Source organism: Brassica napus, unplaced genomic scaffold (assembly GCF_020379485.1).
Source record: "Brassica napus cultivar Da-Ae unplaced genomic scaffold, Da-Ae ScsIHWf_521;HRSCAF=783, whole genome shotgun sequence".
NCBI classification, from domain to species: Eukaryota; Viridiplantae; Streptophyta; class Magnoliopsida; order Brassicales; family Brassicaceae; genus Brassica; species Brassica napus.
Genome location: NW_026016590.1, coordinates 1,165,243 through 1,176,364, shown reverse-complemented (window position 1 = coordinate 1,176,364; position 11,122 = coordinate 1,165,243). Strand labels below are relative to the sequence as shown.

At 38.8% G+C, this 11,122-nt stretch overlaps 2 protein-coding genes across 2 annotated transcripts; one reads left to right on the top strand and one right to left on the bottom strand.

Annotated features, from left to right (window-relative positions):
* Positions 1–2,622: 2,622 nt before the first annotated feature.
* Positions 2,623–5,196, top strand: LOC125604313 (spore wall protein 2-like; the record flags this gene model as incomplete). The annotated part of the gene is given in 3 exon segments (XM_048774734.1): positions 2,623–3,875; positions 3,878–4,566; positions 4,906–5,196. Coding segments are annotated over 2 exon segments (1,909 nt in total), but the record flags the coding sequence as incomplete, so codon positions are not given.
* Positions 5,197–5,570: 374 nt separating this feature from the next.
* On the bottom strand, positions 5,571–9,191 carry LOC106445426 (U-box domain-containing protein 3-like). The gene is given in 5 exon segments (XM_048774733.1): positions 5,571–5,847; positions 5,921–7,554; positions 7,557–7,794; positions 7,879–8,168; positions 8,980–9,191. Coding segments are annotated over 4 exon segments (2,214 nt in total). The 5' UTR covers positions 8,155–8,168; positions 8,980–9,191; the 3' UTR covers positions 5,571–5,781.
* Between the last annotated feature and the right edge of the window lie 1,931 nt (positions 9,192–11,122).

Sequence of the window (11,122 nt, the reverse complement as noted above, 5' to 3'; positions counted from 1 at the left end):
TCATATACATTATCTATTCCACTAACATCTTCCCCCATATAGAAAATCCACATATGACGTTGTAACAGTGTATTGATGTGTATGCAACTTTTCCTTATGATTAAAGGTTTTACGTGTGTATAACAAAATTTCTTTATGTTATTTCGATCATCGATTCAATTTAGAGGTTTTAAATGGCAAGAGTACCCGACACTTCCACATGTTATGAGGACTAGTTTGATTTTTTTTTTCGTGCATGATCCTCTAGAAATTAGACAAAAAAAAGTTACATATAAATTTTTTTAGATGAACCTTGTTGAGGAGAGGCCATGGTGGTGGGGGATCTACGATGACGGCCACCGAGGGAGGCAAGATTGCAGTTGGAACGGCGCCCATTGATAATCGGAGTCGGGTCTTCGCAAGCCCTCTTCGCGGCTTCCGCATCTTTGAAAGTCACCTACATAAAAAAACATCAAAAAAGAATATTGAGAAACAAAGAAGACAAAGTGAGATAAACTAACAAGAAGAGAAAAAGAGAAGGGAGAAGAGGAACATACGAAGCCGTAGCCTTTGGAACGGCGAGTGAGTTTGTCGAAGATGACGACTGCCTCCAAGATATCACCATACTTGATGAAATGATCATGCATTGCTTCTTTTTGAGTGACCCAAGCAATCCTCCTACGAACACTTTGGTCAGCTTCGTGTCTCCAAAACATCCGCTCACGTTGTCGCTCGTCGTCATTGGATCGTGTGTGTGTTTTGAGAGAGAGAGAGAGAGAGACAGGAGAGAAAGCGAGAGAGAAGGAGAGTGAATTGAATTATATAATGAAGGGGAATAATAACAATAAATAAGTGTTGTAAACGGAGAGTGACAGATTGTGGACAGGCAAGTATATATTAACGTGATCACTAGTCACACACCCTTCTTATGTCTCTATTCACGCCATTTTCTTGATACAATCCGCCCAAAACTTATAAAATTAACATCACCAAATGATGCACCGCCACGACTCATGAGTTTGGGCATGTCATTAATTAACAGGTCTAGTCATGCTCAGTAAACGGGTGCTTTATGCCGCAAAATATATCATCCTTTTATGGACTTCCATTTAAGTCTTAATTAACATTTAGACCCAAAAAAAGAGACTTCCTTTTAAGAAATGTGCCGTGGTGTTGTATATGGGGTGGTGGTAGATACGTCAAGTTTAGATCGTTCAGCCTGTTATGGTCTGGGTTCGATTTGGATCGATCGGATCAGATTAAACGATTTAAAATAACCAAAAAAATCTGGTTTACAAACTATAAAAATTTATAAAAGTATAATATCAGCACGAGATGAATACTAGTAGTTTAATATAATCCAACTACACAATTTGAAAAAAACCTTGTTTTCATCCCATGCTATATATGAACAGTTAAATTCACCTCACCACTTATCACTAATCAAAATGGAATGTAACACTTATCACTAATCAAAATGGAATGTAAGATTAATAAAAAAAATATATTAAAATTAGAATAAAAAGCAAAATAGCTGAAAAAACCGATACCGACGTTTTAACGCCGATGTTAACAACGTTAATACCATCAACAAAATCCTAAACCTTAACCCTAAACTCTAAACTCTAAATCCTATAAATTATAACACAAAAATTCTAAACTATACGTTAATGTCGGCACCATTTTTTTTTATGCTATTTTTTTTAAAGAATTAGTATATTTTTTATTAATCATGCATGTCAGTTAGATTAGAGGTGAGGTGAATTTTCACAATTTTCTCCTGCAAATATATTTCCATAATTTTACACAATATATAAAAATATATGAAAATAACCATTTAAGAAGCACAAACTATTAGTTTTAATAACCTTATTTTAGGAATTAAAAAGATTATTAGTTTCTTATGAATCAATGATCACAAAATTGTAAATTCTATAATCCTTGATTAGCAAACGTACCCTGCTTAACTCAAAAAGCACAAATACGAAAAAAATAATATTAAAAGGCTCTTTTAGTAATATCCGAAAGTTTGATCTTAAAAGTGAAAACAATAAGCCAACGAAAGCAAAAACAATAAGGACTTACAAATAATTAGGAAAGAAGAAAAGGCATTATCCCGAAAAAGATCAAATCTTCTCTTCTCTCTTGTTCTGAACGAACGAACGAACGAACGAACACTCGTCTCTGTAACTGAGAGAGACCCAAAGGCTTCACCTTTGATCTAGAAAAGGTAAACCCATCGATCCCTTTCAGCTTTCCCGTTGTTAGTCTCACTTGAAATCTGCAATTTTTCCTTATTTCTGTTAAAAGATTCGTCTTTTCTTTATATGAGATCCATCTATGTAGTGAGTGTTTAAGCTCCAAACCAGGTACTTCCATGGAGGAACAGAGAGAAGACAGTGCGTCAATTGGTGATTGCAAAGCGCCCTTGGAGGAAACTGGTGAGGAACTAGGGTTAGCTTCTAAGCCTGAAACCCTAGATGGCGAAGTTGATGTTCCGGCGAAGGAGCCATGCGTCGAAGATGACGTTGAGAAGGGTGTTAGCTCTGAATCTGATGATGTTGTAAAGACTGATGCTTTCAGTGAGCCTGAAACTGAGAGAGATGCTGTTGATGTGAAGCCGGTGAATGGTGGTGGAAGTCATGAAAGTGCAGGTGAAGAGGGGAATGAAGTGATTGACGAGGAGGCAAACCATGCAGCTGAACAAAATGTTCAAACTGAGAAGCCCCAACAAAGCTCAGTGGTGGATGGTGAGACGCTTTCTGTTGCTGGCCAAGATAAGGAATCAGATGATGCCAACATGGATGTTGATAGCAAACAGGCGAATGAAGCGAATGTTGGATCTGAGACCAACAATGGTAAGGATTCAGAATCTGTGCAAGTTCCAGAGGAGTCTACTCAGGAAACAACATGTGGTGAAGAAGATACAACCCATAAAGAAGAAAATGGAGAAGCCATGGATGTCGATTATACTGTAGAGGAAACGCTGGAGACGGTTGTTGTGGATGATGCTGGCAATGAAGCAAGTATGGTACCAACCCAAGATGTTCCAATCGCTGAAGCTGACAGCAATGTAGTCAAGGGAATGGAAGTTGATGAAAGGAAAGATAATGCTGATATGGCAGCAAATCCGAAGAGTTCCAGTGAAGATGCTGCTCCACGTGAAGTTGAACAGTTGGATCAGAACGGTCTTTTTGATCCACGGTCTGATATTACCAACTTTATTGATTTCAGTGGTGTATCCTCTTGGTCAGGAAATGTACAAGATCTTAAAACTGAATCTGGGAATCTATCATCTTTGAAAGAGGATAAGAAAGCTACTCTCACCGCAGAGGAAGTTGCCACCGAGGAGGATGGTGATAAAGTAAGCTCACATGCTGAAGGTGATGAAAATGCTTCCAGTGAAGCACATGTTGCTACAGAGTGTCCAGAAGAAGCTTCTGTTGCAGTTTTGGGATCTGATGCAAACCAAGATACAATGAGGGAGGAAGGTGACACTACTCATGAAGCTCCAAATATTGATCAAAACCAACAGGAGGAAGATACAGTAATGGAAGAAAATCCTGACAACTCTGATTATGCTGAAGCTGGAACTGATTCTGGTATTAAGACCAACGGTGTGAAACGAAAGGCTGATGTCCTGAGTGAGGAGGATTCCTTAGGTGAAGGTAGGAAGACTGTTTCCTTGGCAAAGGTGTCTTTTGCACAGAGGCCCTCCTTTAAGATCGGTGCATGCATAGCCAGAGCTGCTAGTCAGATGGCAGGATCTCCTTCAGTTCTCAAGGGTAGTAGTAACCTTGGTGATGAGACTCTTTCTGTTGAGAGCTTTGTATCCCAGCTTCACTCTGCAGCAACAGACCCTGTCAAAGAGAACGTTGTGTCTGAACTTGCTACTGGCTTTTCTTAGATTTCCGAAACTCATCGGCTTCGCAGCAGTTTGTTCCAGAGAAAGCAAGCAGCAAAAGAGGTAGATCATCCAATTCGAGCGCAGCAGGAGGAACCGAAGCATTTGAGTTTGAGGAAATGGGCGACACGTACTGGACTGACAGGGTGATCCATAACGGTGGCGAAGAGCAAACGCCAGCTGCTACAGAAAAAGAAAACTATCAAGTTGTGCCTGTTGAGCTGAAACCTGCTCAGGTCAAAAGGACTCGTCGTCCATACAGAAGAAGACAGTCTCAGATCAGTTATCCTCTTCCATCAGCTTCAGACAAACCAGCGGACTTTGATGAGAATGCACCAGCTGAGCTTATAATGTACTTTTCCGAAACGGATACAATACCTTCTGAGAAGAACCTGAGTAAAATGTTCAGGCATTTTGGACCAATAAGGGATTCACAAACCGAGGTTGATGAGGAGAAGAATCGGGCTAGGGTAGTTTTCAGGAAGGGTGCTGATGCCGATGTAGCTTACAAGAGCGCAGGAAAGTTCAACATCTTTGGGAAGAAGGCTGTGAACTACGAGCTTAGCTTTACCATTACTGAAACATTCAAAGTTAAGCCTTATGTTGTGTCTTTAGGCGAGGAGGAAGCAGCGGTATCTCTTCCTGCTTAGATGTAGTTTTGGTCCAAGCATGGTTCAGTTCAGGTAAATCTGCTTCATTACCTCCTCTGTGATTTAACTTGTTTTGTACTGCTTCTGATGGCTCATTGCTTGAATGCTTACACACACACACACACAGATATATATATATAATCCACCGGTTTGGAGGTTGATGTCTTGTTAATAGCTAAGGTGTAAAGTTTAAACTCTTAACGTATAGAGGGTAAGACCGAGAAGAATAGGATATATATACATAGTGACATAGTGACCATGTCTTTGATTGGTTTGTTTTGTTTTCCTTACGAAGGGCATGTGTGAATTTCTTTAAAGGGATTCGAAAAATGAGTTTAGATTTCAACAGTGGTTGTTTTTTGTGTGTTTCAGGTAAACAAGTGGTAGTCATTAAGAAGAGAAGTAAACGATGAAGTGGCTCTCAATGGAATGTGGAGGCTATTGCTTGTGTGTTTGTGGACCTTTTAGGTAGAGAGAGAGAAATTTAGGATGTGTAATAGTTTGGGAGAATAATATGTATTTTCTGGAGACCAGAGTTCTTGTTAATGTGTCGTAATATGTGGAGTCTAGAGAGTCAATCTTCATCTTTCTTGTTCTTATTGTTTGACTAAAAAAACATTTGATTTTCTGTTACTTTCAAGTGATGTTAGTAGTGTTGTTAAAGTGATTTGCAGCATAAATCTGGATTAGTAGTTGAAACCAAACTAAACCGAATGTTAGTATCTGATGATGCCAAGTTACAGGGTGATGCTTCCTCAGCTTCCTGTTCACTCTTTTGGTTTTGGATCAGACCATGACATGCTTCAGTGGTCTCTGAACTCTGGTGGAACTTTCTCTTTCTCTCTTTTGCTTCGCAACTAAAGCCAAGGTAACAAACAAATTTTGACATCAAACCAATAATGCTTATGTACTAGCGGAAGGACTCTGGTTGTGTTTGTAAAGAAACAAGCAAGAGAATTGGAGGAATGTAACATAGATATACTGAATCAAATGGGTTTAGAGTTCTATAGTTTCCATTATGTATCTATGCAAATGTGTTATGTAATAAAAACTTCATTTCCTATATACTCAAATCTCACAAGTTGCACATATAATATAACTACTACACACAAGCATTAACACACTCATCACACAACACAAAAAGGAGAGAGAAGGGAAGACACTATAATGCTCCTGACAAAAAGAGAGAGTTAAAAAAAATCTACTAGCTTAACAATACAAATCTCATGGAGCTCCATTTCTTGATGTTCATGATCTACCTTTCTTCATCCTTGCATCTCGCTGGTTCCGGAAGTGGCTGAGGAGTTGCTGTGCCTGCAAACAACATCACTATTCAGATATCTAAACCACAACAAGAAACCGGACTTGGTTTTGTTATACTCTTTACCTTCTCTTTTGCTCTCTGTGTACCAGACTGAGACAAGGCTACAAGTGGAGGTATAGCGCCTTCTTGCAACACCAAAGTGCAAAACTTGGGACTGTTCAGACACAACTGAAGCAGCACAGAAGCTGCATTCTCTTTCCCTCTCTGAGACCCTGAATCAACCGTCTCAACAAGTAACGGTATCCCACCTTCCCTCACAATCGCTTGACGCCCTTCTCCAACTGCAGAAAGATTCGCAAGAAGAGCAACTGCTTTATCAACCATCTCTAGATCCGGGTCCAACAGCTCCACAAGATACTTCACCGCCTTGGCTTGCACAATACGAGCCTTGTTCTCATGAGTTATCGAGAGATTGAACAAAGCAGACGCAGCATCTTTCTTCCCTCTGAACGTTCCCTTTCCAAGAAGATTCACCAGAGCCTGTATCGCTGCGTTAGACTGTCCTATTCTCTCCCTGTTGACTTGCAGAACAGATAGACTGAACAACGTTGCTGCTGAGTTCTCTTTCGCTCTGTCATTACCTGTGTTCAAAACATGAACAAGCGGCTCTGTAGCTCCGGCTTCTGCAATCATGGCTTTGTTTACTTCACTAATCGAAAGATTAAGAAGAGCAGTGACTGCATGTTCTTGAGTTAGCTCTTCTTCCGAGTATAGAAGTGACAGCAGTGGAGTGATGGCACCGCAACGCCCAATGTGAACTCGGTTTTCAACGCTGTTAATGGTGAGATGACGTATCTCAGCTGCAGCAGCAGTCTTCTCTTTGCTAGATCCATCTTTAAGATCTTGTACCAGTTTCATAGTATGTGAAGAGCACTCACTATACTCATGATTAACGTTGCTTGAACTTTCTGAGTTTTGTTTCTTAGGAGACATCTCACTGCAGCTTTGGTGATTCTCTTGAATACTTTGTGTCTCATTTGTCACTGAAGGGACATAATCAACAGAAGAGACAACACTGCAAACTGATTCACTCCTGCTGTGAGTATAAGACTGCCCTGAAGAAGAAAGTTCGAAGTTCTCAAGATCCTTGCACTGAGATTCACCGCATAAACTAGCAGGAACGTTGATCTTCACTTTCTCAAACCCATTTCCAGTTTCAAGAGACGATCTCGAGGTAAAACTGCTGCTCCTCAAAGAAAAACGGAAACTCTCGGTCCGGTTGAAGTCATTAGAACCCATGTTGTTAGCCATGGATGAAGCATCACCACCACCATCACAGTTAGCAGGAAGCTTGATACTGTTTTCCTCCAACCAACTCGCTATCATAGCCTTAACTGTGTAGTTGGGAATGAGTTCTTGATGAGTCAGCACCTGCCTCGTCCTAGGACAAACATCTAACCCGTTATCAAGCCATTTCTTGATGGATGTTCTGTCAAATGTCTGTCCTGAAGCTACTATAACCGGATCCAGCATGAGTTCTGTTGACAAAGGACACCGGAAGTAGGGAGGTATTGACACACCTTTAGCCACTTCAAGAAACTCGGTTTTGAGCATGTGTTCACGGATGCAAGAGACGAGATCTATCAGTTGGTCGATTTGTTCAATCTGTTCTTTGGACTTGCTTGTCTGAGATCTTATCCTCGCCTTCTCCACAGCAATGCTTTCCTTCAAGAGATCTTGGTTTGATATCAATCCATCATGTGAATAATGCTGTCAAGATCATCAGTATCCAAAGGCACAGTATCCTTCATGTGTTCAGACAGTGTCCTCTCTTGCTTAAAACATTCAATCTCCTGCATACACCGCTGAAGTAAGTTTACCTCAACACCTTGTACACTTGAAGTTACAGGACTTGACTGTGATAGCTGCACAAGTATGCGACTAATCTCCAACGAACAAGTCTGGACCTTCTCCAACAAAAGCTCGGAGTGAAACACCTACACACACAACAACTCACTGAATGATGCAGACAGAGAGACAAAAAAAAACAACTGAAAATGAGAGCTTATTCATCAACTTACACCAAAGAGCTTGCTCATCTTTGGAGACCAGTCCTCTAAGAACTCTCTAGCCTGGTTAACTACGGAATCCAGATCTTCGCAGGCGCTGTTTAAGCAGTCATCAGGAGGTACTTTGCAATCAACAACATCGTCTAGAAACGGTTTCAAGAGCTTCAGCAAGTGAACTACATTTCCAATACATGTTTGGATGGGCTTGTATCTTATGGTCTGGCATGCAACCAGATGAAGGTAACGAGAAATGCTGTTAAGGAGGCATCGAACCGGCACAGGATCCATTCAAAACTACAAATCTGAAGAACACAAAAAAAAACATATCAACTTATGGAACATTCTATTATAATATTTCAGAAATCAAAGTTTAAAATGACTTAACACACTAGAGCCTAATATGAAAAAAAAAAAGAGAGAAACTGTATCTTTAGCTTAGTTTTTCTGTAGGAACACAACATGTTAAAGCATTGACTTTGACCCATTTGTCTGAAAGACACACTTGACTAGATTGAGTCACCTCTAGTGGCAACTAACACAATAGACCTCCTCATGACTTTGAAAGAGTGTTGGTTCCTTAATATTCAAGCATAATGTGTTTTATATGAAGAAAAAAAGAAAGAAACTGTATCTTTAGCTTAGTTTCTCTGTAGGAACACAACACATTAAAGCATTGACTTTGACTCATTTGTCTGAAAGACAGACTTGACTAGATTCAGTCACCTCTTCTCTTGTGGAAACTGAAGTAAAGGAACTAACTTTAAAACAGAAACTTGACGTTATCAACAGATGTTTCTGCTTTCTAATTTCCTTTTGACCTAATTTAAAAGGGAAAACTATTTTCCCAGTCTAATAAAGTGGGAAAATATGCAGAAATATATAAATTTAATTACACAAACACACACACACAAGGGACTCAAATCGATACCTAAGAAGAATCATTCAACAGACCCATCACATCACATAAACAGTAAAACCCAGAAGAAAGAAATTACAGAAAACCCTAGCAGGCTTATTACAAAGCCAATGACGAGTTCGAGAAAAACAAGAAAGGAAGCAACTTTGTTCGTACAGAGAGAAAGATTAACAAAGAAAATGTGAGTTTGAGAATACCCAAGATTCAGCAGGTTCTGGAAGGCGATTGAAGAGAGTAAAGTGGAGCTTTCACAGGAACAATGCGATCACTGGAGAGCTTGGAGGGGAATAGAGAAGAGTTATTACCCAAATTATCGAAAGATCGGTTCTTTGCTTACACGAAGAGAGGAGAGAGAGAGAGAGAGAGATTTTAAGACAGAGGAAAGAGTAAACAGTAAGTGTTAAGTAATGGCTGGGGGCCCCAAGTTGGAGGTTGCAGGTATCTCTATTGTTTTCTTGTGTGGAGTTAGTAATCTAAAAGCTGTCTTTTTTTATTATTTTTCTTCCACGTTTCTGATGTTATAAATTTAAAATTAAAATAATATTATTATGTTTTATAAAAATTGACATTTAGTTGCCTTGACAAAAGACTAGAGATTAAAGTTGAGATTGTGATTTTTAACATTACTATCTTTTGAAGATTGGTAATAATAATGTCAAAGGGGTAGACAATGTGTATAGTCTTTGAGATGAGAAGGCAGTACAATGATTAATCTTTGTTAGGCTTTCTAATTTTGAGTACATATGTGGTGTGACTGAGAACACTTTGGTGGGGGTGTGACAGGGAAACACTTTGGTGAAAGTGTTATGGAGTGATAGAGAGGAAAGAAAAAAAAAGGATAATGTAAATGAGAGTTAAACAATAAATATAACTTATTTTATTTATTTATAATAATAGAGTAAAATTATTAATTTCGAAAGACAAAAGAGATTTTTCTTTCTAAATTGAAGTTATAATTGTCTTTCTAAACTGAAGTAACCCATTTAAACAAAAAAAAAATGAAGTAACCCATAGTGGTTTTTACTACCTTAAATATTTGAGAATTTTCTTCTGATGTTGTTGCCAACACAGTAAAAAAATATTAGGCCGTATGTAACAAATTGATGGGTTAGGCCCAATTGATGCGCAAGGCCCTTGATACGTAAGGCCCGTTAATTATTGTTTTTGGTAACGAACTGAATTGTGTGTTTGAGTGTGTATAGGAACGAATTCTTGTTTCTTTGTCTCAGTTTAAGTTGTGGAATGTGTTGGATCAATTCTTGGTTCTACTCATGGTCACTCATTCACCGTACAATATAAATATATTTGGGAGTCTATTTGTAAACAATAAAAGTGTAGAAGGGACATAATGAATAGCAGAGTTACACATTTAAAACTAATTATAGAATTTAAACCCAAACACAGAAGCGCCAATCATTTAGCCTCTCACAAAAATAGCAAGCAATTTTTAACCAGCGAAAGTTAAAAATCTTATAACTAAAACAGAAACTTACAGCAATAAAAGAAAGGAAAAAAAAACTTTTATGTTTTTTTCTCTCTTGGTGAGGGAAAAACAAAATAAATAAACAAAACTTCTTTGTGCAACTGATCTTTCATACTTTCGATTCTCTGTTTCGCTTAGGCGGAATCAGAGAATCGTTTCAAGAAAGCGAAACAGAGAATCGTTTCAAGTTAAGACGTTTTGTGAATATTGTTTTGGGGAAGAAGCAAGCATTTCAAGTGGTAAATAAAATAATTCCTGATAATTTTGTAATATTGAATTTGAATTGTTTTACGAAATGCAAAAACTTAAAAAAAGTTTTTGTAGAGAAATGGAAATGTCTCAATTGATGGAAGAATGGAAGGTTGCTTTATACCATCCGACATAACCGGTTTGGACTTCAATTCTCCCGTAAACGAATATTTTGTTCTTCACGACAACAACCTTACAAGCTTTAAATCTGTACATCTGATCAGAATGAGGTTTGTCTTTTTCAATTCTCATAACATGACATTTTCGTTACGGTTATTAGTTCTTTGGGTTTAGAGATTGATGCGTAGAGCAAGATATTCACATTGAAGAAGTATGCGACATTGTTGTTTGGATATTTTTTTGTCAAACAATGAACATATATCTTACTGCTTTCATGATCAAGCCATGCATGTCTGTTTTACCCGGTACGCTACCCCATGGCACATCACTGTGTGTGCTGGTGGACACCCACGGACGTCCTGTGTGTACTGAACAGACAGCCCCATGGGCCAAAATCACCCGAACAGTCCACGAGAAGGGTAAGCGTGCTGAGTCCAAGGACCAACGTGCTGATATGTGTACTGATGGACAGCCACGGACGTCCTGTG